The sequence below is a fragment of the Agelaius tricolor genome, unplaced genomic scaffold, assembly GCF_023055355.1.
Source record: "Agelaius tricolor isolate 1412-34295 unplaced genomic scaffold, bAgeTri1.0.p SCAF_15, whole genome shotgun sequence".
In the NCBI taxonomy this organism is placed as follows: domain Eukaryota; kingdom Metazoa; phylum Chordata; class Aves; order Passeriformes; family Icteridae; genus Agelaius; species Agelaius tricolor.
This window is the reverse complement of record NW_027269275.1, coordinates 18507397-18535152: the sequence shown is the minus strand read 5'-3', so window position 1 is coordinate 18535152 and position 27756 is coordinate 18507397. Positions and strand designations below refer to the sequence as shown.

The following is a 27756-nucleotide window of genomic DNA, read 5'->3' as shown; positions in this document are numbered from 1 at the left end:
TCTGTACAGGTGTGAAACTCTTCTTTTGTCTGGGACTAGCTCAGCCTTCTGGAATAGAGATCAGTGTTATAAAAATATACCTGCTCTTGGTTTAAAAAAGGAGCCACTCTGGAGATTTCTGCAGACAGCTCACATGGAGGGGGTAGAAGAGTCTCTGGTGTAAGGACTGTTGGTACAGCTGCACTTGAGTACCTTCAGGAAGGATGTGTGGGTCACAAAGGCATGGACTGGGATTGTCACAGCTGTGTTCCAGGTGTATTTCAGAGCAGTCTCAGTCAGTTGTGACATCCCCTGGTGTGCTTTGGGGGGCAGCAGTGCTTTTCACAGAGTTTGATGAGCTCGGAAACCACAAACACTGAGGAAGCCAGGCCGGTGAGGAACAGCAGGTCTGGGAGAGGAGGGAGTGGAGGTGAGCCCAGCCGGGCAGGAATCCCAGCCCAGAGCTTCCCTGCAGCTGGAATTGGGCTGGTGAGCCCCTGTGTGCCCTCCTTGTACCCTTGCCAGCTGAGTTAGGGACAGCACTGCAGCACACAAGGGCCACCCACAGCTGGGATGGTCCCCTTGGAGGGTGGAAACAGGAATAATTTGGGATTCCTGCCCCCTGCTCATGACACAGCACAATGTAGATGGAACACAGTGTGGTAGGGTGCAATTTGCTGATTGCAATCTGTGTTCCATTTCAGCTGGGAAACTGAAGCTTAACCCAGCTCTTTACAAAGGGAGTGTCTGCATAATGATCTGAGAAATACCATCATACAGAGCTGGAAAATCTTGGCATGTCTCAATTTCCTTGCATTTATGTGCAGTAAATCAATATTCAGAATGTAAGCTGGGATAATATGAACTACTGCTACTATTTGGGACAGCTCTGTGTAAATACACAGAGATTGGAGCTGTTGGTTGATCTCTGCTACCAGTGATGTGCTGGGAGCTGACAGAGCAAACTGGGAATGGCATCTGCTTTCTAAAGTCACTTTAAGGAAATAAAAAAACCCAAAACCAAACCATTATTTATTTTGCAACTTACCTACCACTCCTAAATTCTCTGTCTGGAAGATCTTTTGGAGTGGAGGGATGTAGATAACTGCCAGCTGTCCCAAAAATGAGCCAAGCACGGAATACAAGAACATGCGGTTTCGGAAAAAGCCGATTTCAAATATCAACTTTGTCTAGAAAAGGGGAAAAAAAAATTAAAAGTAGCTTTTCCCAATCTCTGTTGGAGCTAAATGACACCCTGTTTCTTTACATTTCATCTCCATTACTTTTTAGGTTACATAAACACTAACTTAGAGCTATGTAATTGAAAGTGTAGTTGCTCTTGTGATGGATAATTTTATCTGTATAAAAAGTTGATAAAAATCATACTGCTTTAAATAACATTAAAAAACCCCTTACTATGCAAAATGCTGGTATTCTAATGTTTATGTTTGTGATTTGAGACAAGAAATTACTGCTGACAGAGCCATCTCACCTGAGAGCGACATGTCAGGGCATTGAAGAGGTCAAAAAACACAAAACAGGTGAAAGTCATCGTTGTGGTTCGAGGAGTTATGCCCCCTGTTGGATTCTGGGAGCACACAAAAATTCAGGGGTTAGTTTAACCTTACAAAAATAGGCCAATTCAATAGAAGAATTAAATGTTCCCTTTAATGAGCCCTGTCAAATCTAAGGGTGGTAAAACAAAGGAGTAAATGTAGTTCTAGCTGTTGTAGGTAGCATTCAGTTCTCTCTGCTAATTTTATAGTTTATGATCTTATCAATCATACTTGAAATTCTTAAACTGATGTGGACTTTGAGTAAAGAACATCCTAAATTAAATTACTGAAACTTGAAGTACCAACAGCAATTCATTGTACTTAGCATTTTCTGCTGGGAAAATGGAAAGCTGGAGGTGAAAAGTCCCTTAAAGTATTGATTAAGTAATAGGTTTCCCATTCTGGATTGGAAGGACCAAATTAGAGGTAACAGAGGGAGCAGAGCTGGGAGCTGACCCTGCTCTTTCAGCCCTCTGCCCACACTGATCCTTCCCCATGGGATGGGTTCCAGAAAGTTCCTCACGTCCTTCAGAAACTGCCCTCACTTTGTGCTCCACCCACCCTGATGGAAACAAGATCCGAGTGCAGATTTCCCTCACCTCCTTCCAGAAGACAAAGAGGGTTCCACTGATGATGATGATTGCTGACATGAAGATTTTCAGGATCAGGGATTTGCTGAGAATGGTGTCTGTGATGCACCTGGGGGGCTGCTTGATGGTGTCCCTGTCAACAGGTTCAACCCCCAAACTGCCTCCAAGACAAGCAGAGGGATGTGTTAATTAATGCAGGGTCCCAAAATGTTCATCCTGAGAAACCAGGATGGAGCTGGAGGGTGCAGTTCTTTGGGACACAGTGTGAATATTCCAACAAGGTGACATAAGGCCCAAATTAGTCCATGTCACTGATACCAAAGGTCTTTTCTGCATATTGAGCTGCTAAAATAACATTAAATGCTCAGACCACCCCAGAGTGAGAGTGAGCATAATGTGGAAGCTGTAATTGTATTTAGCTGTAATTGTAATTAGCAGTTGGATGGTTCCTAAGTCTTGTGATTTTGGGGCATGTCCCCACTACTCCCTGGTGGTACTTTCAGGATAAGAGGCCATTCCTAGCCAAAAAAAGGAATAGTAAATTGATTCCACCATAAACCAGGAAAATACAGAAAACCTCAAGTAAATGTGAAGTGCTTTTTGAAAGATCAGGAGGGAACAGAAATGCAGCTTATTGAACCACTGATGATGATTGATGAGGAATCACAACAGTTTGTGTTCCTAGGCCAAATTCAGACATATTAAACCCAAGATTATTTTACTCATTGGGCTCTTCCATACCTCTGTGCTGGTGGCCCATCCATGATGATGTTGATCCATAAGATCTGCATGGCATTGAGTGGGTTGGGGAGGTTGAGCACTGTTGAGAGGGTAATTAGGCTCAAAGCTGAAATACTCCTGCAAGCACAGAACATTATTGTGCAGGGCCTCACCCCAGAGGTGCTTTCACAGGAGCTGAAGCGAACGGGAACTTACGTGCTCAACTGGAACCGGACAAAATTTTTTATGTTGTAAAATATTCCCTTTCCCTCTTCTATTGCATTCCTGGAAGGGAGAGGGGATTTTATTAAGTAAAGAGCACTCCCACTGTTTACACTGAGCTCCCTGGGACACTCAAAACACAATTGTCTTTTGTAGCCCTTATTTCAGAGGAAGTTCAGAGCCCAGCTCAGGAGGAGGTTGTCAGTGCAGCTTCTCACTTACAATTCCTTTATCCACACATAGATCTGAAAGCCTGGCTCACGTGGCCAGGTTTTGGTTCATAAAGCAGGCCTGGGACCTATTTATATACTCACTGTACCCTGCCCACTCTGTTGTTATGAACCAACAGAGCATTGCAAATTACATTTTTCCTCTGAGCTTTCTGGATGAGGCAGAGTACGAGGTGGAATCATAAAGGTTGGAAAACACCTCCAGGATCACTGAGCCCAAATTATGACCAAAAAAGCTCTGATCTACCCAGACTGGTGCTCTCAGATCCCCAGTTAGAGGAACCAGGGCTTTCAGGTGCAAGGTGGCTTGGTCAACATCACTTGGAAGGAAAGTCATCGTTATGTGTGCAACTACAGACGAGTCAGATCCACCCTGGGGCTCTCCACTTCCATCCCCAGCCCTCCTCACACAACAAACAGGCTTGCTGCAGTAGCCAGCCAGAAAAGAGCTGCAGAGTACGAAAATCTCCAAACCTACATGACTTTTGAGAAGTCATCATCCACGAGGATCATGTTGGCAGCCTCTTTGCTGACGTCTGTCCCTGCCCGTCCCATGGCGATCCCGATATCCGCGGATTTCAGGGCCACGGCGTCGTTGACCCCGTCCCCTGTCATGGACACCACAGCACCAGCCCTCTGCAAGGCCTGTGGGAGAGGACAGCTCAGGGGCTCTCAAACCAGGACAGGAACAAGCTATGCTGGCAATTCAGAGCCTGGGCTGTTTGCTTTGCTCTTTTTGTATTGAAAGATCAGAAGCTCTGTTGGACTCTGAGGGTGAAACGGACTCGGCACCGCACAGAGCACAAAGCTCAGAGCAAGAATTCGGTTTTTCAGGAGTATAGAGAATCTCACTATATATATATATCTCACCAGCAGAAGTTAGAAGAGGGGAGTAAAATCCTCAGAAATCATTCTCCTGATGTTGTAGCTGCTAATACCTCACTAGTTTTTTTTCTTTTTTGTATGCCCAGGGCCCAGACTTGCAAGAAACATCATAAAATCATAGAATATCCTGAGGTGGAAAGGACCCACAAGGATCATCAAGTCCAATTCCACAGCTAATACCTTCAGAGAAACAGTGCCAGTGCTCTAGCTGGGCTTTTACAATCCTTTAGTTTGAGCTGATGCTGCTGGGGAAGACCTGATCATCCAGAGAACTGAGGCTTCCTCCCCCTTGTTTTTGTGAGGTGTACAATGAATTTCACAGGCTCTTATTACCTTTATTATTTTTAGTTTGTGCTTTGGACTTGTTCTGAAGAAAATGGAAACCTGAAAAACAACAAAGACAAAATATAATCTCGTATTAGATGGAAGCTATTGGAAATAGGCTTTTTTTAAATGTAATCCAAGCCATTACATTTTGGACAGTGGAGGAGAGCTCTGCCTCTGCCAGTTGGTCCAGCTCTTCCCCAGACATGGCTTTCAGCTTCCCATTGCAGAGACCAATATTCTGTCCTGCAAAGAAAAGAGATACTCACTCTCTAAATATTAATGGATTCTATAATGCTAGCAATGCTATCTGTGTCTTTTAGGAGGCTTACACTGAGATTTTGCCATTTCTGGTCCTAAAATAGTGGAATTAATTTACTGGAATTTGGCCCAGAGTTTGTAGCTGCTCTATACTCCATTTAATGTTTGTTTCAATGGAAAAGTAAAAATTCAGTGACCTTTAAAGCCTCTACTGAGCCCACAGAAACGATGATAAAGTTGATTATTAAGGGATAAAACACTGGACTGATGTGACAGACATGCCACAGAGCCCCAGGAGAGCAGCAAAGTTTGGTACCTATAGCCACAGCTGTTTCCAGGGCATCTCCAGTGATCATCTTCACTGACACACCAGACTCAAACAGGATTTGCACAGCTTCTTTCACCCCAGCCCTTGGGGGATCAATTATTCCCACCAGACCTAGAAATGTTAGTTTGCCAAGTTCTGGACCTGAAGCCAAAGCAAGTACTAGTAACAGAGGGGAGAAAAAGAGGACAAGATTAAATTGTTAATGATGTATTTCCGTGCTTTAAAAGGAATATTTAAGGAAGATATTAAATTGCCGGTTTCCCGGCAGAAAAAGTCATTAAAAACAGATCTTTAGTCATTACAATCAGATCTTGTATAGACACAAAAATTCAGTCCACTAAATAATAGTTTCTCTGAATGAGAGCATTTCTGTTTGACATGTTTCTCTTAGGATTTCTTTCTTTCTAATTTTAAGCTGTGTACCACATCTTGTCTAAATGCAGATGGATTAAATCTGGACAGTGTTATGTTAAACCAGACACTGTTAAACTACTAAGTTAAACAATAGCATTCCTGCAAAAACTTACACTTTTTTTAAAACCTAAAAATGTGAAATGTAAATTCAGTTAAACCAGTGAAACTCCCACCATGTAAACATCCAGGCTCTGAACATTTTGTCTCTGTTCCTGGTGCACACCCGTTATCATTCAATCATTCTTAAATCACTCAAGGATGTTTTGCCAGGGGTTCATGTCAGCATTGCTTTGATGATTGAATCAAAAGCTGCAGCAGCTGCCTGAGTTAATCACTTCCCCTCAGAGCAGTAATTTGCCATTGCCACGAGGGCAGATAATTTGGATATTTTAAATCAAGCACTGCACCAGGAGCTCTTAACCACAGGACACAGGGTGGGAGAATCTGTACATTAACTCCACCATGCTCCAGATCCTGCTGCCAAGGCTTGTCCTCATCTCCTTACGAGCTGGGAATGGTGTCTGTGTCACTGTGTGGAAGTCTGAGATGTTTCTGGGGGGATCTTCTGGTGATGAAGGAGGTGCCACATGAATAAAGCTCCTGTGGGCTGTGCACTGACAGGCAGCTGGGATCAGGAGATCGAGAGATTTGGGCCTAGCAAAGGATTGAACCAAGCTTCAAACAGAAATCTCAGCTCCCAAATCCATGTTTGGAACTCCTTCCAAAGTGGCTTTTTGTTGCTGTCTTCTCCAAAACCAAAACTTGGCAGAGCAGTGCTTAGATCAGGCTCAGCACAAGGCTCTGCAGTGCAGCACCCAGAGTGTGTCCCAGACAATCACAGCTCCCCATGGAAGAGAAACACTCAATTTCCAGTGGTTGTTTTCAGCTCCGTTCAAATTCACTAATTTAAACCCAGCACAAAAATCCAGATCAGCCAGCAGACCTAAGACATGGCCCTTGGCACTCTGACAAGAGTTTGGAAGAGACCATGAAAGTGATCTAAGAACTGAGGGCTTTAAGGTGAAACTTGAGATTTAGACTGGAGATTAGGAATAAATTCTTCTCTGTGAGGATGAGGAGGCCCTGGCACAGGGAGCCCAGAGGAGCTGTGGCTGCCCTGGATCCTGGAATGTCCAAGGCCAGGTTGGACATTGGGGCTTGCAGCAGCCTGGGACAGTGGAAGGTGTCCCTGCCCATGGCTGGGGTGGGATGAGATAAACTTCAAGTCCCTTCAACCCAAACCCTTCTGTGATTTTGTGAGGACTGAGCCTCTGCCCATCCTCACCATAACAGAGCAGGAAAGTTTTAGGCCAGATGGGGGCAGTAAGGACTGACCTCGAAGCCCTGAGGAGCCCATTCTCTTTTCCTCCTGCTGGTAGAGGGCTTTTTGCTGGGGTGTGAGTGACAACGAGATGCCACCACTGTTGTACAGAGTGCAGTGCTGGATAACTTCTTCAAATGCTCCTTTCATAAAGTAAATGTCTTCCTGATCCTTGAAAGCAAGGAGAGAATACACTTTGTCCAAAAAATGGAGCATATTTTAAATGAAAAAGTCTTTAGGTAGAAAAGATCCTGTTTCCTCTTTTACCTGTTTCAAGAGATGCACAGGAGCATATATTATGGATAGGATGGGATATTTTTGCTCTGGCCATTTTTCATGTTCAGCCCTCACAGACAGCATGGTGATGAAAAGGTTGGTGAGTTTTTAAACCAGAGCATAATATCAGCCAAAATGAGCTCCTTAACCCAGTAAGGGATAAAGGGCCAACCTTTCCTCCCCAACACCAGACCTCTCTCTCTCTGTCAGTTATCTCTGAAAAGATTTTGTTTTCCTGCTCGAACCACTGTATCAAAAGTATTCCCCCCTCCCATTCAAACTCAGTTTTACAGGGTAAAACCCCCCCCAAGCTGGGAATTTTGAGGTTTGTTCCATTTTCTCCCGACATAGTTAACTCCTGAAAACATTATTTGCTGAGGAGATACCATTTCATGCCCATTGTTGAGGTGCACAATTAGAAACACGAAACCAGCCCCTGCCTCTGTTTGCTTTACCTGATTTTTCAGTGTGCATTTCACAGCCATCCACTTCTGCTCGGAGCTGAATGGAATTTCCTTCTTTCTTACATAAATGTCCTTTATGTCAGCTAATTCCATCTGAAGCAAGGTCAAACAAAAAGAGCTCTGTGAGGCTGGGCATTGCCAAAACCTGGATATATTTTCCATATCACAAGGATTGACTCTTGACTGTGTCCTTCCAGGCTGTCAGATACCACAGAGCTCAAGAGAAAACATGAGGAGAACAAAACTCCTATTTCAAACAATTTTTTTCCCTTTTTGGTGTGGCTGATATGGGGTAAATTACATTGGAGTTTGAAGCTTGATTCCTGAAAAAGTTTTAAAGAATTAGGGAGCTGCTCTGCCTCTTTGTAAGCTTTGAGTCAAAGGAGGATCAAGTCCATTCCCTAAATCTATGGCTGAGCAGATTTCTGGGTTTCTTTTCTGGGTTATTTCCCAGCAACTCTACTCAAAAGAAGAAAGGAAATAGCAAATAAGAGAATGGTCAGTTGTGGATGTGGCTTTGAATTATTTCCCAATGAATTACACTCAAAAAGCAATTAACAACAAAACCTGTCAGTCCAAATCAATACACTCCTGCTCCAGCAGTGTGGGGGTGTGCCAGGTGAAGTGGGAGACACTGGAAGCTGCTTTTGAGCACCTCTGTCCCCAGCTCCCACCAAACCAAAACATTAAAAAGAAAAGTAGAAGAGACCCCCTCCCTCATATTCTGCTATTGCTTGGCTTGAATTCCAGAGCAGGAGGAAGGTTTTAAATCAGCATCTGGGGAAAGGAAATGCCATTGTTTAAGAAGAAAAAAACCTGAGAAATCAGGATTTCACTGCTAGAGTTATGAACTTTAAAAGCAGGAGGTAAGATCAGGTGTTTGCAGGTGCATCCTATCAGCAGGGATCTGAGGGCTGAGGCCACAGCCTGGGTGACAATGATGAGGTGACACCTTGGGGTGTTTCACAGCTCTGCCTGGGAGTGTGAATCCAATATTCATAAAAACATCTTGTTTTACATAATCATGACCAGGAAAAAGTATAAGCCAGCAGATGCCCCAAAATGAGGGTGACACTCTGCCATTCAATCTGGCCTGGCCTGTTCCTGCCCATTTTTAACTCTTCTCTTCCTCCTGGACTCTTCTTTGGCACGTGCAGGAAATATAAAAAAGTCTGTCCCATCTGAGCCCAAAATAAATGCATTACCCAGCCTAACTGCAGGATTAACCAAGCCAGGCAATGATTTCTGTCAGCATAGGAGCTCAAGGCAAGTGTTTGTCCATGACTAAAGGATGGCTGGGAGAGGAAACATCTGTGACCTTGGGCAGAGGGGACAAGAGAGGACCAAACCCAGCTGTGGAATTAACAGCAGTCTCACTCTGCTGCCAGACCTCACAAATCCAGCTTTTAAAAAATCATTTATTTATTTATTTATTTGAATTGCAGGAAATTTGAAACTCCAAGGGTCTTACCTTCATTGCCAGGGCAATGAGAGCTCCTTCTGTGGGTTGTCCTATCACGCTGTTTTTCCTGATAACAGCATTGTTGACTACACAGCCAGCCTGGAGAAAGGGACAGGTTTGCATGAGCTATTTTTTGTCATTACTGAAGTCACAGCTTTTTAATCTCTTTAAAAGAAATGATGCAAGGTTGGGGAGTGAAAGGAGCCACATCCCAAAAGTTTTGGGAAAAATTCAGCAGCATCACTTGGGATCAGTTCTTGTGTTTTCTAAAGCCACTTAATGCATATAATACACCAATATTTTGGTAAAATATTATGCTTTGGATAAATTAACATCAAGAGAACATAAGATACACCTAATGAGCTTCATAGATCATGAAAATGAAGGCTCAGTCTCTCCTACTATTGTTTCTAATGTGCAGTATGAATAAAACAGGACCTAGTCTCCATTTGAGATTCCAGCTCAAATCATTTCACCACCCAAACACTCCACTTTGGCCTACAGCTGCATGTTCAAAATTTTATGTAAGGCTGACACAAAACCCAGAGAACATCACAATAAATTTATAAACTGACTGTGTGGCTGGCTAATGTCTAGAAACTGTGCACATTAAAAACCTGAACAGGGTAAAATCTATTGGTTTCTCCTCTGCCAGAATTGTATTTTTCTCCAGAATATCATTGACTCCTGAAGCTGATGGCTCTGGTCTCTCCCTGCATGCCTTATGATCACTGCCTTTACTCCTAACTTCAGGAATTACATCACACCCAGTCTTTCCATGAGAATGTTTTAGCAAACCAGTCCATTTTAGAATTACAAAAGTGGGTTTTTTCACACAAATTATCCAAAATTTTTGTGCAACTGAAAACTGAATGTAACTAGGATGAGCTGGTTCATAATTTATATTTATACTTACCTCCACGAGTTTCCCAATGGAGATGTTGGAAAATTCTTTAAGGATCTCCTTAGATGGCAGAAGATAAACATTTCCTTCTCCATTGTAGCCCACCCCGCTGACCTGAGGGAGGGAGGGAGAGAGAGAGGTGGGAAATTTCCCCTTTGCCAGGCAGGACTGGACTGCAGATGTGTGCAGGGGGCTGCACTCAAGAAAATTCTCATTTTGAAGGAGTGCAGGGGCTCTTCTTTCTCTCTCAAAGCAAGGCTTGAAGGAAAGGTTGCAGACAGTGACAGTATCACATTAAAATGGCTTTTTAGGGACAAAAAGAGGGAATTTGTCCTATAGGGAACTTGTTTGCTGGGATTCCAGAAGTCTCCTGCAGCTCAGGGGAGAGATGCAGACCTTTGGCAGTGGCAGTGGCATCACTGGGTTTGTTCAAGCCCTGCTCTCTTGACTGTCTGTCTCTCCTCTGCCTCACATTTTGCATTTTCCCTCATTTTGCACAGAGAGGAATGAAGCAAGCAGAGAATGAAGCTGCTCTTATAATAAATATTCCTGCAGGAGATGGAAGAGGAGTGAGGTGACACAGAGAGTCCAGGTTTCTTCAGGAGGTTAAACTGAGTTTTATTGAAAACCTATGCTTTTATACACCATTCCAATACAGGTGGACCTGATTGGCCATTTAATCAACACCCCATCACACCACTGGCTAATTAAGAAGACAACCTTTAGTAAACATCTTATGAGAAAACAACTGTCCAAAACACCAGCTGCAAGATTGCTTGAAATCTTTCTCTCAACCTTCTCAAAACTGCCCAGAACAATTCCTGGGAAGGTTTATCTGTCTTTCTCTCTCTGACCAGACTGTCACATCCACAGGTCAGTGGCAGGTTTCAGAATTTACAGTAAGTGCAGGGAACAGCAGGTTTTGCCAATCACAGAATCACAGAATGACCAGGTTGGAAGAGACCTTCAAGGTCATCGAGTCCAACCAGCCCCAACCCCTCAATTAAACCCTGGCAGCCAGTGCCACATCCAGGCTTTGTTAAACACACCCAGGGATGGGGACTCCACCACCTCCCCAGGCAGCCATTCCAGTATTTTGTCACTCTTTCTGTGAAAAATCTTCTCCCTAATATCCAACCTGTATTTCCCCTGTCGCAGCCTGAGGCTGTGTCCTCTCATTCTGCCATTTGTTGCCTGGAGAAAGAGACCAATCCCACCTGAGCACAGGCTCCTTTCAGGGAGCTATACAGAGTGGTAAGATCACCCCTGAGTCTCCTTTTCTCCAATGAACACCTCTGTGGGACCTGAGCAGTTCTGTCTCCTCAGCCCCACCTCTGCTTGTCCCCAGGTCTGACAAAAATCCCTTCTCTGCATGGAATATGACAGAAACTGCTGGGTTTGGGGCTGGCCAGCCTCCCTGGTTTGGGTCTGAGAGAACCAAAAGCAGCTGGAGAGCTGCTGGATTCCAGCAGGAGAGGCTGGGTCAGCTCCTCAGCCCCATCCCTACCTCAGCCTGGCAGCCGTCCGAGGTCACGAGCCGTGTCACCGTCATCTCGTTGGCAGTCAGGGTGCCCGTCTTGTCCGAGCAGATGACATTGCAGCAACCTGGGGCAGGGGTGGCTCCAGTCAGAACTGGGCAATAATGCAGCCCAGCAGGGAGATTGGGGCAGGGGGGGAACAAGTTTCACTCGTGGTGTTTGAACTGCACCGGTGAAAGGGAGAAAAGATTGAAAATTGAGGTTCCTAACAGGGAAGGGAAGGGAAGGGAAGGATTTGAGTGCACACTGGGGCATTGTGAGCATCACTGGGGTGTGAGATGTGGCAGGGGACACCTGGATAGGGTCACATTGTTTTGGTCAATGTTTCTGAGTTGCAGTATCACTCAACAGAAGAGCTGTTCTATTCCAAAAAGACAGACCCAATTCCCACCCTGCCAATTAAGCCTTGCTTCTCTAAATCAGGAATAGCAGCCCTTCCCTGCCTCACCAAGGGACTGTGAGAGGAGATGGGTTAAAAACTGAGACAAAAAATACTCAAAGATCCACATCTAAGAGCAGAATCTGCCCCTTTGCTCTGCTCTGTGCCAATCCTGATCCAGCAAAGCACATTTTTCCAGAGCCCATTTACAAAATACCACAAAAGGGTGAATTAACAGAGGCACCACTTTCCAGATAGTTTCTACTCCCAAGAAGGGAGGAAATTAATACAAAATAAGCATCAGGCTCCAGCTCCCTTCTGAGTGTGAATATCTTCCCTGGCTCTGGGGGTGATCACAGTGCTCAGGCACAAACCCCACGAGCACAGTGACCTCCAGGTAAAAGCCTGGAGAGAAAATAAAGCAGATTGGACTGCAATTAAATGAATCACACTTTGGAAGGATTAGCAGAGAGCAAAGCTGTGACCTCCAATACCTCATTTTCAGTGACTGATAATTAAAGAGGGATTGTTTTCCTCCTTTTCAGAAGTTTCCCAGACAGTTTTGGCTGCGCCTTCTCTGCACCTGCAGTTCCGCCTCTGTGGGCGCAGCCCTAGCACAACAAATTCCCTCAGGAGGGAAAAGCCCTTTCAGATGTCCTGGGTCAGGGCAGAGACAATAAAATCGGGGTGATAAGATTCCTTAACTGCAGAACAAACAAGGGCAGTTCAAACAATAGCAGTGTTTCCTGAGAGGACAGGTTTCAGCTGCAGGACCTGGCTGTGCAGCAGATTTTGGTGTTTATTGTGCCTTTAATGAGTGGTGCTGAAGAGACTCTGTGTCTCCTCCTCCATATCCCTGCCACCCTGACCAGGGCAGAGCAGCAAAGCCTGGAGTGAGGGACAAATTAAAGATAAGGGGAGCTGGAGCAACAATTCCATCCTGGTTCATTGTGCCCTGCAGCTGTGAGGATGTGCTGGACACCTCCTCAAGTCCCCTCTGTCCCCCTCTCCGTGACTTTTTGGATATCAGGGAGATTTCCACCCAGCCTGCAGAAGGAAAAATGGCTTTATTTCTGCTGCCAGAAAGGGGCTGGGGAGGTTTTTTTAGCCAGACACTGAAGAAGTGGGCGGGATGGACCTGCAGGAGGATCCCACAGCGTGGAGAGGAAGGAGAAACAAAGATTTTAACCCAATGTGTGCCTGCTCCCTGTGGGCTGGGTTGCACCATTCCAACCATGTTCACACCACCAAACTAAGGGAAAAACAGGGCAGAAAATGTATTTAATTCTGAGTGGGTTGCTCTGTCCCAGTAACCCTATTCCAAATTTATTTTTCTGGATCAGCCTGTGGCTGCCCAGCTCAGATTTTGCAGCCTGGCAGGTGACCAAGCCGTGTAGCCCCTCTGCAGCCTTACCTAAGGTTTCTACTATGGGCAGCTTCTTCACAATCACCTTTTTCTTGGCCATGCGCAGCACTCCCAGCACCAGGGTGACAGTGACCACGATGGGCAGCCCCTCAGGGATGGCAGCCACGGCCAGGCTGGGGACAGCAGAGACACAACAGCCTCAACACAGGGGCCAAACCACAATAGTGACCCAAAGGTGCCAAAGAACATCCCAAGGGCTGAGTTTTCCTAAGGGGATAGCCCTTGGGACTCCTGGCACACTGTAAATACAAAAGCAGGATATTTATCCAGCCCTTTGAGCTTTTCCTGGATGATTTTGACAGAGCAGTTATTTTTCTTCTTTACATTGCCAAAGAGCAGTAATTTCTGGTTAAGCCAGGGTGTAGAGGTTGGATTTAATTTCATTTATTTAACTTTCTGAGGATGGGAATTGAATATTCCTTGGCATCAGGGCTCACATATTAACCACTGGCTCCTGGCCATGTGCAGCTCCTCACCTCCTCTCTTACCCCACAATGTGGGGGACAGAACCAGCTCCCCAAATGTCCCCATTATCAAAACCTGCAACACCTGATATGCTGGAAAAATCCACCCCAGCCTGCATACTGGATATTAGATATTCCTTGGGAAACTCTGAATGCTTCTAGGCATGTGCAAAATGAGACCTTATAAAACCATCACCTGCCCTCCAAAACTCAGGATTAACCACTTTCCTTGCACTGAATCAGTTTGGCTTCTCTGTTGTCTCCTCACCCAGGATTTTTTTTTTCTTTCCATAGAACACTTCTTTATATAAGAATTGATTTTAGAACCATGACAACACCAAGTTAATAGGTTTTATGGGCACTGCTGAAAACACATTTTTAGTGTTTGATTAAGAAGCTGTGCATGCGTCTTTCTGCTGTGTGAGGTGTGCATTCCTTTCTTTAGATGTAAATCCAGTAGGAACAGCAAAGAGCAATATTTGCTGTTGGTACACTCCCACTAAATTCACAGCACAGATAGGAAAGGGCATTCACAGCAGGATGAGGTAGAGATGCCAGTGAAGATTTTTGAGATAACAGTGTACAAAATTAAATAAACCCTCAAGCTTAGTTCTGTTTTTCTCCATTCTGTTTAAATCTCACGTTAATTTTGCCAGGGCATGAGAAATATGTATTTATGAAAGGTTTTACTCAAGTTTTCTTATGTGAAACATCCATGTTTTGAACAGGGAATTCCTTGGGATGTTTCATTAGAAATGAAAGAGAAAAGGCCTCTCCAGTCCTCACCTGACTCCAATGGTGAACATGCTGAGGAGATGCTTCCCTTGCAGCCAGCCAATGAGCATTATCAAACCTGGGGGTGTAAAGGATTTAATTAAAAAAAGAATTAAAAAATTCCCTAACCTGTTTTAGCTGATGTTGTAGAACTAAAACCCAATGAGGCATCCACATCTCTCCTTCAGTGCTGTCTCTGCTGGAACCCCCAAAGTCCAGGTAAGCCAGACCCACCAGTGCTTTTGGGAGAGCACAGAGGGATCCCACAGCCATCCATGCAAGCGTGAGCCCTGCATCCCACTCACCAATTATCCCAAAGGAGAACAGGGTCAGCTGCTTCCCCAGCCTGTCCATGCTCTTCTGCAGAGGTGTCTTGGGAGTCTGGAAAAAGGAGAGATGACTGGTTTTCCTTTGGATGTTGTGTGGGATGAGGGGATGATGGTTAGCTCAGAACAAGTGACCCAACAGTTCTGGTTTCAATCCATGGTCCCTTGTGCTTTTCCCACCCTCAACCCTCCAAGGGCAGAGCCTGTTCTGTCCTTCTCTGTCACTTGGTGTCCCTCACTCACACGGGCATTGTGTGGCAGAAGCAGAACTGGGCCCAGTGCACTGACTCCTGGCACTGCTCCTGCTCACAGACTTTCACCCAGGACATCCAGAATTTCCCCAGCCAGGGGCTGTGTTACCTCCTCAGCCTGCATCATCTTGAACACCTCGCCAAACTGGGAATTCTCACCCGTGCCAATAACCACGCCCTGAAAAAAGGGGAAAAGAGAGATGGAGGTGGGAAAACCTAGAGAATTCCAGACTGGTTTGGGTTGGAAGGGACCTTAAGCCTCTTGTTCCAGCCCCTGCCGTGGGCAGGGACACCTTCCACTGTCCCAGGGTGCTCCAAGGCCCATGCAGCCTGGCCTTGGGCACTGCCAGAGATCCAGGGGCAGCCACAGCTGCTCTGTGCCAGGGCCTCCCCACCCTCACAGGGAAGAATTCTTTCCCAATATCCAACCTCCCCTCTATCATTCACCTTTTCCTGTCTCTCCCTGCCCACACCAAAAGAATCTGTAATTAATGCCCAGGAAAAGATCAGTGATGTCAGGACTCACTTTCCCCTTCCCGTATCGCACCAGGGTCCCCATGAAAACCACATTGCTCAGCGTGGTGATGTCCCCAGCCTCCAGCAGCACACCCTCAGTCTTGTTGCAAGGCTCAGCTTCTCCAGTAAAGCTGGATTCATCCACCAGCAGATCTGTAACCTAATTCAAAAGGTTCATTTCTGGCACTGTTAAGACAAGGGCTTTGCCAGCCAGGCTGGTTTCCAGCTGAATTTACCTCGATGAGCCTGAGGTCTGCAGGAACCCTGTCACCCACAGACAGGTAGATGATATCTCCAGGCACCAGCTCTCGTGCTAGAAGGTGCTGCAGTTTTCCTTCCCTTAGGCTGCATGAGGCAAATGGAGGAAAAAGAAGAAAGGGAAGCAGGCTGTGAGGGTTTTATTCCTTCTGCAAGCTTGGGAATGTGGCTGGCAAGAAAGCAAGAAGCCTTGCCCCAAAGAGCTTCCAATGTAAATAAGAACAGAAAATCTTCATAGCAATGAGCAGAGGATTATGTTTAGCTTGGGCTTGGTTTTAATTCGTAAATAGATGGGCAGGTTATGGATGATTTACATTTCAGAAGTGACTTAAACATTATTTATACAGTAGAGGAGCAATGAGAAGTTGTGCTTTCATGCTTTAAATAATAAATTGCAGATTCTTGAGCCTAAAAAAGAGGCTTTTTAAAGCTAGAATTACCCCTGGCATTCCACTGTTGCATTCAAAGTGGAGCCTTCCAGGCAGTTGGATGCTTCTGGTGTCATATCATAAATAAATAAAGAACCAACAGTGGGGTTTGTAAGCTCCAGGGTGAACTTTGGACCAGAGGAAACCCCCACACCTCTCTGGCAGGGCAAGGCTTCCCTGAGACTCACAACTTTTTCCTGTCGGCCGTGACAAAACTGATTTGCAAAGACATAAATAAGGAAAATGTTTCCTGTGATTTCCAGCACTGATAGCAAACATCAAAGCCGTGGGGAAAGCGGTGTCTGATCCACCCTGCAGCTGCTCCATGGGCTGTGACCTGGCTGTGCCTGTGCCTGACACGTGTGTGCAGCACCAGGCAGGACAGGAACCCCATCCCACCTGCACCTGCACTCAGGTGCTGCTTTGTGCCCAGATCTTGGGGGGAAAACTACCCTAAAGCAAAAAAATATATACACAGGTGAGGTTTTTCCTGCCTGAGGAGACAGTAACATGCAGGATGCTGCAGGGATGTGGAGCAGGATTTTTCTGGGACCCTCCTGTCTTAGCATTTATTCAATTCCACAGGATGCCTACTCCTTATTTCTAATTTTTCCCTAATAGTTAAACAAAAATTCTAATAATTTCTGATCAATACTGATTATTTCATCCCCGATCTAGAGCTGCACCCATTCACAGTGCCACCCCTCCAGAGACCAGCTTCTCACTATGTGCACCAGAGCCTGGAATAAATCTCTTCTCCCTTTGGTGCTGCCCTCTCAGCCCCCTCCCTGCTCAGCCCTGGCTCACCAGTTGCACTCGGGGGGCACCAGCTTGTTGAGCTCTTCCAGGGACTTTTCTGAGCGATATTCCTTGGAAAGGAGAAGGGAGAGGAGAGCCAAGTTACAGCAGGGGGCTCAGTGCTGCTGGCCATGGCCACGGGCAGAGCTCTGCACAACCCACCTGGATGAAGGCCACGGTGACCACGATGAGCACAGCCTGAGAACAGAGGGGTTACAGGTGTGGGCACAGGGACCATGGGGCAGGACAGGGGCCACCACCGGGGGGACAAAGGGGCCACCACCATGGGGATGGGGGACAGGTGACACACACCATAGGGGAAAGGACAGGGACCACCATCACGAGGACAAAGGACAGGTGTCATATGGGTGATGGGGCCACCACTATGGGGATAAAGGACAGGTGACACCCACCATGGGGATGCAGGATGGGGGCCACCCATCATGGGCATAAAGGACAGGTGTTACATACCAAGGTGATATAGGACAGGTGACACCCACTGTGGTGATGGGGACAGGTGACACATACCATGGTGATGGGGACAGGTGACACACACCATGGTGATGGGGACAGGTGACACATACCATGGTGATGGGGACAGGTGACACTCACTATGGTGATGGGGACAGGTGACACTCACCATGGTGATGGGGACAGGTGACACATACCATGGTGAGAGGGACAGGTGACACCATGGTGATGGGGGCAGGTGACACTCACTATGGTGATGGGGACAGGTGACACGTACCATGGTGATGGGGACAGGTGACACACACCATGGTGATGGGGACAGGTGACACATACCATGGTGAGAGGGACAGGTGACACCATGGTGATGGGGGCAGGTGACACTCACCATGGTGATGCTGGCGGCGTCCTCGTACTCCTTGGTGATGACACTCACTAGAGCTGAGGCCAGCAGCAGGAGAATGAGGGGGTTTTTGAACTGAGAACACAAGGGAAATATGGAAGGAGAGGTGCTGAAGGTGAGCTGGCTGCAGACCCAGCAGGAAGGGTCCCTCAGGAAGGGTCCCACAGGAAGGATCCCTCGGGAAGGGTCCCTCAGTCCCACAGGAAGAATTCCTCAGAAGGATCCCTCAGCAAGGGTCCCTCAGGAAGGGCCCAGCAGGAAAGATCCCACAGGAAGGATCCCACAGGAAGGGTCCCTCAGGAAGGGCCCAGCAGGAAGGGCCCACAGGAAGGATCCCACAGGAAGGGTCCCTCAGGAAGGGTCCCACAGGAAGGGTCCCTCAGCAAGGGTCCCACAGGAAGGGTCCCTCAGGAAGGGCCCACAGGAAGGGCCCACAGGAAGGGTCTCACAGGAAAGGGTCCAGCAGGAAAGAGCCCAGCAGGAAGAGCCCCACAGTCCCTCAAGAAGGGTCCCATAGGAAGGATCCCTCAGGAAGAGTCGCACACTCCCACAGGAAGGGCTCCAGCAGGAAGGATCCCATAGGAAGGGGCCCTCAGGAAGAGTTGCACACTCCCACAGGAAGGGTCCCTCAGGAAGGATGCCTCAGGAAGAGTCCCAAACTCCCTCAGGAAGGATCCCACAGGAAGGGCTCCAGCAGGAAGGGCTCCAGCAGGAAGGATCCCTGGCTGGTTTTGCTGCAGGCAGGGTCCCTCAGGAAGGGTCCCACAAGAAAGGTCCCTGGGTGGTTTTGCTGCAGGAGGGGTCCCACAAGAAGAGTCCCTCAGGAAGGGTCCCTGGGTGGTTCTGCTCCAGGACCCTCCCTGCATCATGGTCAGGTTCTGCAGTTCCTGCCCCACAGGGGATTGGTGGCCTTGGGGCCCAGCAGGACAAAGTCTGCTTCAGTCTCAAACTGCACCAAGGGAAATGTAGCTTGAATATGAGGGAAAAGTTTTTCACAGAAATGGTGATAAAGTTCTGGAATGGCTGCCTGGGGTGGTGGTGGAGTCACCATCCCTGGTGTGTTTAACAAAGCCTGGATGTGGCACTGGGTGCCAGGGTTTAGTTGAGGTGTTGGGGCTGGGTTGGACTCAATGATCTTGAAGGTCTCTTCCAACCCAGTGATTCTGTGAATTCTGTGAAGTTCACACCAAAACACTTTTCCCCTTTTTGCACAGGCACTGCTCCCCTTTGCAGACACAGAGGTGATTCCAAAAGCTTCTTAGATGCACAATAAGAACAAACAAAACCTTTACTGTCTTTTTAGAATCTGAAACCAGAAATCCTCTTTCTTCTTCTTTTTCATTTTTTCTTTAATTAATCTGCTCAAATCTTCACTGGACCGAGGGCTGTGGGAGTCAGGTGCTCACTTGTTTCACTTCTAAACAGAGATTTTGAGGCCCCCTTTCCCTACCTGAGAAAATTACAGCTCTGTTTAACTGCTGTGGGAATTGATGGAAAGGAATTAAATGGATAAAGATAAATCTGCCTGCTTCATGCAACAGATGTGTGGTGATGCTCAGCAGGAAAGCCAGGGTTTAAATTTATTCCTGGATGGATCCAAAGGTGAAAGTCCCTCCATTCCTCCTTGGAAAATCGAGGCAAAGGGAGTGTTTACAAAAATAGCAGCTGGAAAAAGCCACAGCAAAGGGTTGCTGGGTGTGAATGGTGCAGGAGCAGAGGCACCAAAAGATTGCAGGAGGATCAGAGATGTATCAACAAATCCCTTTGGTGTCCCTGTAGGAGAAACTGGTTCTTAAGGCTGAGCAGAAAAAAACCCATCTCACTTTTTATCAGGAATAAAAGAATCCTTGGAGAGATTTAGTGATCCTTACCAAAAGCTTAAAGAATATCAATCATATAAAAAAAGGGATGAACCATGAAATAAAAATGAAGTCTTTCAAAGCAACTCAAATCCTTGTGATTCAACTAAGCAAGATCGGTCAAATCACTGGTTGGAAATGAAAAATAAAAACAAACAAACAAACAAAAGGCCCTTCTTGTCTGGTTAAAAGTTCTCAAAGAGATGTGAAAGTTGTATTAAATACTGTTGAGAAATAGATAATAAAAGCAAAACTCAAGGATAGCTCAGGAAGAGCTGGGGAAAGAGATGACAAATATCACTTTCTGCCTGGCTTTTGGGGCCGTTGGTGTAAAATTGTGGATGTCAACAGCACATGGCACCATTTCTGAATGTACCTGTCACTGAATCTCTGACAGAGACCCTGATGTCTCAGGTTTGGCTTTTCTATTTCTCACATTCTGTGCTGCTTTAGTGTGTGGGTCTGGGTTCACATCAGGGGATGCTGAGCTCTGTGCACAGAGCAGGGAGACAAAACAATTCCTGCTCCAGCTGGGCACCAAGGACAAATGATCCAAATCTCAGCCCAGGAGCACAAACACCGTGGGCTGGAGAGAGAAAAACAAGGATGGGACTGCAGGGGCTAAAGCTGGAATGGGACAATGAACTGCAAGATGCAAATGGAGCAGAACTGATCCCAGGGAGAGACCCCGTGACCAATTGTCCATTTTTTTTTTTTTTTGTGGCCATTTTGGGTTGTGCTGCCCAAGGTGGATCCTCTTAATGAATCCCTACTTTGTCTCCATCTAGTCTCTGTTCTGGGTCAGCCTTCACAAGCCTAAAACTCCCCTGAGCTCCACAACTGCCCCTTTCCTGGAGGAACAGCCAAAATCAGAGCATCTCCAAACCAGAGCATCTTCCAGCCACCGCTGGCTCTCCTCAAACCTTTCACAAATTTCTCACTTGCCTTAAAGGGAATAAATATGCTCCAGCAATCTGACCTACAGTTAGATTTGTGGGCTGTGTGGGGATAAAAAGGTCCATTTCTGTTTGCAGATGTTATCTGCACCCTGAGGGAGCTGCAGAGGAGCCTCACAGTGGCTTTTCCCAGAAGGAGCAGTTCCTGTGCCCAGGGCACAGCCTGTTCCAAGGCTCAGCCTCTGGAAGTAGAAACCCTGAATATTTCAATGCAGGCACACGCTCAGCAAAACCCAGCCAGGTTTTGTTGCTGCCAAGAAATGAGGATCTGTGCAGAAAATCCTCACCTGGTCCAGATATTTCTTCCATATTGGCTCTGTGTTGTCTACTGAAAATTCATTCCAGCCGTGTTTTGACCGGCGCTGGAGCACGGAAAACTCAGAGAGTCCAGTCTGTAAATCAACCTAGAGGGGAAAGAAACCCAAACCCATTTCATATTATAGTTACAGAAAACTTATTATGTCAAATTTATGTTAAACCCCTATTAGCAGACTAGGCAAGATCTTCGTGGCTCAGTCCCACATGAAGAAAATAAATCTGTCTGTTGTTCTTCTGTTTAAATATGTATTTTTGTTAAACTATAAAATTTTACCATCAACCACCACAGAAACCCATGAAGTAAGCACAAGTTAATTTAAAAAAAAGTATATTTCTAAAAGGGAGAAATTATATCATAGATGATGAATTAGAAATCTAAAATAGTAAAAGAAAGAAGGATTTTCTGACTGCACTGTGTATTTAAAAAGAAAATAAAAATAAATACACCCTGACAACACTCAAAGGGAACAAAATGAGAAGGGATAAAATCTATTCTGCCTGGATTTAAAAAATCCTGAGGTCAGAAACCAAAATATAGCCAAGCACTAAAGCTTTCCCTGGCTGTGGGGACACTCAGAGGATCCATCCCACAAAAAGGCAGTGGGATTGGGCACTCCAGTTTGCAAGGCATTCAAAGGCTGATTTTGCAGCTCAGGCCATTCCCGCAGGCAGATCCCACATTCCCAAGGGTAAATCCTTACGTTGAGGGCTCTTGCCAAGTCCTCCTTGTGGCATTTACAGGCGTCCTTCGGGGGCAGCACTGCCACCTCCTGCTCCTGCTGGATGATTTTCAGCTCACACTCCTCCTGGGGCTGAGCAAACACGGCAAAGCACTCGTCAGGTGAGAGCAGTGTTAATTAAAGCTTTCCAGCAGCTCCTTGCTTCTTCTCTTCATCCCATTCCCTTCCCTCCCCTTGCCAGCTGGGCTCCTTCGGTCACTACAGCACTTCCCAAATCTCAGAGCTTTAGTACCAGCTCGAATTAATCCTGAGCGCAGGCTTAAAGGCAGGGGCAGGTTCTTGTGGGGGGAGAGAGGCTGTGAGGAGCTGGGGAGCCACAAAGGGAAGCTCACGGTGCTGGTGAGGAAAGGTTTGTGCTGATCAGGAAAGGTTTGTTCTGTTTGAGTGTCCTGCCCCAGAGCAGCTCTGTCCCCTGCCAGTGTCTCACAGCCCAGACTCGGTGCCCAGAGCAAGGAAAACACCTTTCCCCTCCTAAAAACATAAGAAATGAACTGAAAATGTGAGCTAGAAGTGTGAGCCAGAAGGAGAAGCAAAATCTCCCCTCCTGTGTGCAGGGCTGTTTTGCTCCACCACTGACTCTGTAACTCCTCCAAGCAGGGTAAACCCTTCCTGCCCCATCCAGGCAGCCCAAACCCTCAGCATCCCAACCTCTCCCTTCCAATTCCCCTAATTTCCTTCTCTGAAATGCACTTCCCACAGCAGCAGCATCCCCAAAATCTCTGCCAGGCCCACAGTGAAGTCACTGTGATCAGGCTAAGAACAGAGAGGGAGAATTCTGCCCCTTCCCAAGGGACAGGAGCTCCATTCCCTTTTCCCTTCATCCATAAAGCACAGGAGTGTGTGCTCATTAAAAAAGGAACCCCCAGAGAGCGTGGCAGGCACTGGGCACCAGCTCCCAGCACCCTGGAGTGTTTGCTGTGGGATGCACTCAGGTCTGGCTCTTCCTCCTGCAGGGGTATTTGGAGACTTGAATATTCAGGAACTTTCTAGGAACGTGCAGGGCTTTGCAATCTAAAGCCTGAGATAAATGCAGAAAATCATAAATGCAGAAAATCATAAATGCAGAAAATGATAAATGCAGAAAATGTCCTTGGCTGTTTTCTCATGGAGTTGGTTTCAGTTTTGGGGTTTCTGGAGGGCTCAGAGCATCTCTAAGCCCTGATCCTGGACCAGGCTTTAGCCATATCCATCTGTTGCAGCCCCTTTTTAAGGCCATTTCCTGACATTTCCCTCAAGCTGGTGACCCCATTTTGCCCAGAGAAGCTGCAGCACTGCTCCCCTTTTTGAGTCATCCTAGCACTGGACATCACCCTTATCTCCACATCTCCTTAACAGACCTCTTGAGAAGGGACAAAAATACCCCTTCCATGTTTCAAACTCATGATTTATTGGATTTATATCCCTCTTTGGGGGATTTATTGGATTTATATCCCTGTTTGGGTGTCCTGGTTGTACAAATCCATCAGTTCCCTGTAACTTTGTTGACATCCAGACACTGAAATCCCAAAAAGCCACTTATGAAGATGGAAGGGTTTGGTGGGAAGAAAACACAAGGCTGCCATGGATAAACACATCCTGGAATTCACTGCCAGCCTGATTAATGTGGCTCCTCTGTGCTGCAGGTGACACACACAGGTATCAAGGTACAGCTCTGCCCTGGAGGAGTTTAAATTTTAATAAAAGCAGCTGGAGGGCAGGAAGAGACCTGGACATGAAGATAACATGCCTGCAGTCCCCAAGGGAAGCAGGGCCCAGCTCTATCAGCAATATTTACCTTTAAAAAGGTGTGGAGGAAATAAATGCCAAAGGCCCTGGATGTGTCTGAGCCCTCTGTGGTTTCTGCTCCTGGCAGCCAGGGGCTGCTGTGACAGGAACAGCTTCATTGGGATGAATTCTCCCAATAAAAAGCTTCTCCCTCATGAGCATGGCACAGCTTTTCCCACCAGAACAGCCCCTGAAATGCATCAGAGGGGCCCCATCTCCCTCCTCCTCCTCCTCTGCATGTGCTGCCTCTGCAGAGCCCCTGTGCCCCAGTCCCATCCCAGCCCATGGATGTGGGGTGCCAGGCAGTGTCCTGGGCAAATCCCATCCCCAGCAAACCTCTCCTGGCTTCTGTACTGACATTGCAAAGCAGATGTGGCTTATCCACAATATCCATTTACATTTATAACCTTTATCCTTTCTGCACAAGAGCACAGACTCCACACAGCAGGGCAGGAAGAAATAACAAAAGGGGAATTCTCAGTTTATCTATGGCTTTGCAAGATCAGGAGATACTGGAGGCTGTAAAGAGCAGCTGGTGTGGCTGGGAGCCACCTTGGAGGTACCTGAGCATCCCTCATCCCAAAACAATCCATCAATTGTGCCACTGAGCAGCCCATGTGGAAGAAAGAGAGCGTGGGGCTTTCTGCAGAGCACACAGCCCTTTTTGTGTACTCTGGCAAACAGCCCAAAAATATCAGTTCTAGGGATTTTCCCCCACCTCTGCCTCTGCTGAGGCTTTGCATATTCTTTATATTCTTTTCCCTGTCTTAGGTTACTTTGGAGCAGCTAATGGACTGCAGTCCAGAGTGGGCTGGGTTATTTAGTCTTCATGAAGCCTTCCAAACATTAAAATTAATCCCTGCCAAAAATCCAATAAATTAATCAAACCATTCTCTCTAAAGCCTTTTACATTTCTTTTTTTTTTTTTTTGGGGGGGGGTAGACATGGCAGGCAAAAATACCCATGTTCCAGGGGTGGAGGCAGAATGCAGAATCCAGCCCAGAGCAGCCCTCAGCCCTGCAGGTGAGGAATTGCCTTGCTGGGCTTCCCTCTCCAAGCTCCCAACCCTTTCCCACCACCACCACCACGATTTCTGCACCTCCCACACAATTTCCCACTCCCCTGTTGCACATCTGCCAACAGAATTCCAATGTTTTTACGTGAAACAAAGATCTTGTCCCCCTGCTTGCAGATACAAATTTCAAGGCAGTGCCTTTGATTGTGCAAAAGGCCCCAGGTTTTGCAGCAAAGCTGATTTGAAGCACCCAGCTGCAGCCCCTTGGGAGTGCTGCCCTGGGCTGTGCCCACTGGGGTGCCCCTGCTACCTGGGCAGAGGGAAAAGGGGATGTAAAGAAGCAATGCCCAGGCTTTTCTCCCACTTTCAAACACACTGGGATGCTCAGAAGAAAAAAAATCGTTGACTGTTCTTCAGATTTCTGCAGGAAACAATTCTCCTGAAGTGGAAATCAGCCCCACAAGAATTCCCCTGAACTGGGGACTGAATTCCCCTGGTTCTGAATGGGGCACTGCAGGAAAGGGTTAAACCATGCCCAACAGAGCCTGCACAGGGCTGGGTGTGTGCTCTGCCATCTCTAGGAAACACCATGGCCACAGGTGAGCTGGCCAGCACCCCACAGGGACAGCTCTGGGGCTTTCCTTCACAGGAAATGTTGGGGAAGGCATTTCCTCACCAACTCTTGGGCATTTCTCCTGCCTGGAGTCCCATCAGATCACCTGCAATCACACCTTTATGGCCCAGCACAGTGCTTTGACCAAAATATTTATATTTATATTATTTATATTTATATTTATATTTATATTTATATTTATATTTATTTTAATTTTTATTTTATATATAGGATATATTTATATATGTATTTTATATATATTTTATATATATATTTTATTTTATATTTTTATTTTATATTATTTTATATATTTATATTTATATTTATATTTATACTTATATTTTGCACATAAGATTGAAAGTGCTCTGCAACTATTTTCAAGTGAAGTAGCAAAATGCCATCAAGTTGTGGGAAAATGAGTAATTTACCAGCCTAAGTCATACTCTGGGAATGAGTTCCTGATTTACCAAGTTCTTATTTTCATTTTACACTGCTGTCTACCTCCTACCCCATGCCAAAGCTCTCCTCACCTTCCTCTCCTGTTACACACAGACCACTCTCTGCAAGGACCCGAGCTGAGGTTCAAGAGGGGTTTAGGTTTGGAGGCAAACACATGTCACTATTTATTTTGGCACAGCATAAATGGTGCAGCCTAAGAACAAGCCAGCCTAATTGCCAGTGGCCTCCTGCCTACGTGCAATCAGAAATCTCAGGTGCCCACCAAGCCAGGGCACAGGGACTTTCTGTAACCTCATCAAGATCTTCTTTTCCTGGGGTTTTGAGCTCTGGGTGAGCAGTGTAGAGCAGCATCACCCCATGCACTGCACAGGGTGAGAGTTCAGTGTCTCATTTTCTTCTCCCTGTGGCACTGACCCACCCCACACGAGCCTCAGGAAGGGGATTAGCTGAAATGATAGCTGGGAAAGGCTTCAGTCACTCAGGAAAAGCTCATGAATCTCTCCAAGTACGTGGCTGGAACTCATTGGGATGGGAGTAAGGGCTAAGCCCACGTGCTGAAGGAATTAGACAAATGGGGTTCACGTGGCAGAGCACCCAACCCATCTGCCTTGTGCCAGAAAAACTGGGGCTTGAGCCATGGGAGCCTTGTGCTGAGCAAATAAGCAGATCATCCCAGACTGGAAGATTTTGTGGTGAAAAACCAAGAAGAACAGCAAATATGTCACCCAAACCACCACTGGCCACTCCATCTGCACTGAGGACAGGGAGGGCACAGCAGTGCAGCATTTTGCAGGGAAGGAAAGCAATATTTCCCAGTGGACACTGTGGAGAGTCAGAACTCTCCTTGGCCACTGGCCACCAGCCATGACTGCAGGAACAGCACAGAGGGGTGCAGGAACAGCACAGAGGGGTGCAGGAACAGCCCGAGGGTCACAGCTCCAGGGTCACATCCCGAGAGTCACAGCTTCAGGGTCACAGCCTGACAGTCACTGCCCCAGGGTGACAGCCCGAGGGTCACAGCTTCAGGGTCAGAGCCTGATGGTCACAGCCCCAGGGTCACAGCTCCAGGGTCACATCCTATGGGTCACAGCCCCAGGGTCACATCCCGAGGGTCACAACCTGAGGGTCACATCCCAAGGGTCACAGCCCAAGGGTCACAGCCCCAGGGTCACATCCTAAGGGTCACAGCCTGATGGTCACAGCCCCAGGGTCACAACCTGAGGGTCACATCCTAAGGGTCACAGCCCCAGGGTCACAGCCTGATGGTCACAGCCCCAGGGTCACATCCTAAGGGTCACATCCTGAGGGTCACAGCCCAAGGGTCACATTCTGAGGTGACAGCCCCAGGGTCACAGCCCCAGGGTCACATCCCAAGGGTCACAGCCCCAGGGTCACAACCTGAGGGTCACATCCCAAGGGTCACAGCCCAAGGGTCACAGCCCCAGGGTCACAGCCTCTCAGCCAGTGACCAGCACTGGTGGCAAGGTACCCTGGGGACAGAGGAGCCCTGCTCTCCATTTCCCCTGCCGTGCCCACACTCCCATGGCACTCCAGGGCTCTCCCACACTCTTCCTTGGTTTGGAAGTTCCTCAGAGCAGGGAACAAAGCTCCTGGGCAGGATTCGGGCCTGATCTCTTGGATTACTGCATAGAAACAAGGCTCCCCATGGCTCCTGACCCTGGCAAACAGCACCCACCTCATCCCCCTGCTGCGGGAGCCACTGGGCTCGCACGGAGCGGGGACAGCGCAACCACAGCGACCTCGAGTTACCGGCGGGGACAAAGCAGGAGAAGCGCACGGAGCGAACCCCAAGCACACAGACTATCCCAGCAGGTCCAGGCAAGAGGCAATCCTCACCTCCTCTTCCGGCTCGCCGCTTCCCAGGGGCTGATATTTCTGCACGAAGCGGAGGAGCGACTTTTTCTGGAAGAATTTGGCGATGCTCCCTTGGCCCATCTTCGCCGCGCCGCGCTGCGGAGCGCCCCGGGGCCAGCGGGGTGGCACCACCGGGACCAGCGGGGTGGCACCACCGGGATCAGCAGGCTGGGAGCAGCAGCAGGGCTGGCT

The 27756-nt window shown here is 47.3% G+C and overlaps 1 protein-coding gene across 1 annotated transcript; it reads right to left on the bottom strand.

The window, feature by feature from the left end:
• Positions 1 to 6: 6 nt before the first annotated feature.
• ATP2C2 (ATPase secretory pathway Ca2+ transporting 2) lies at positions 7 to 27645 on the bottom strand. Its single transcript, XM_071440766.1, has 27 exons — positions 27547 to 27645; positions 21800 to 21910; positions 21068 to 21184; positions 17951 to 18040; positions 17257 to 17292; positions 17104 to 17165; positions 15847 to 15955; positions 15621 to 15770; positions 15204 to 15272; positions 14823 to 14898; positions 14530 to 14596; positions 13268 to 13392; positions 11444 to 11541; positions 9949 to 10050; positions 9042 to 9131; positions 7562 to 7663; positions 6845 to 7001; positions 5084 to 5254; positions 4655 to 4752; positions 4516 to 4566; positions 3776 to 3942; positions 3062 to 3130; positions 2867 to 2983; positions 2135 to 2282; positions 1472 to 1567; positions 1028 to 1169; positions 7 to 388 (listed from the first exon to the last, which is right to left on the bottom strand). Exons 1-27 carry the CDS (start codon positions 27643 to 27645, stop codon positions 276 to 278), a joined length of 2832 nt encoding a protein of 943 aa, XP_071296867.1. The 3' UTR covers positions 7 to 275.
• Between the last annotated feature and the right edge of the window lie 111 nt (positions 27646 to 27756).

What these genes read in the sequence shown, in the direction of transcription:
- ATP2C2 (XM_071440766.1), bottom strand. Translation starts at nt 27,645, where the DNA reads ATGGGCCAAGGGAGCATCGCCAAATTCTTCCAGAAAAAGTCGCTCCTC. An exon ending in GTGCCCCCCGAGTGCAACTG is followed by an intron (nt 15,956 to 17,103) that starts GTGAGCCAGGGC and finishes TGCCTCATGCAG; the next exon opens with CCTAAGGGAAGGAAAACTGC. An exon ending in TGCGATACGGGAAGGGGAAA is followed by an intron (nt 15,273 to 15,620) that starts GTGAGTCCTGAC and finishes CCCTTTTTTCAG; the next exon opens with GGCGTGGTTATTGGCACGGG.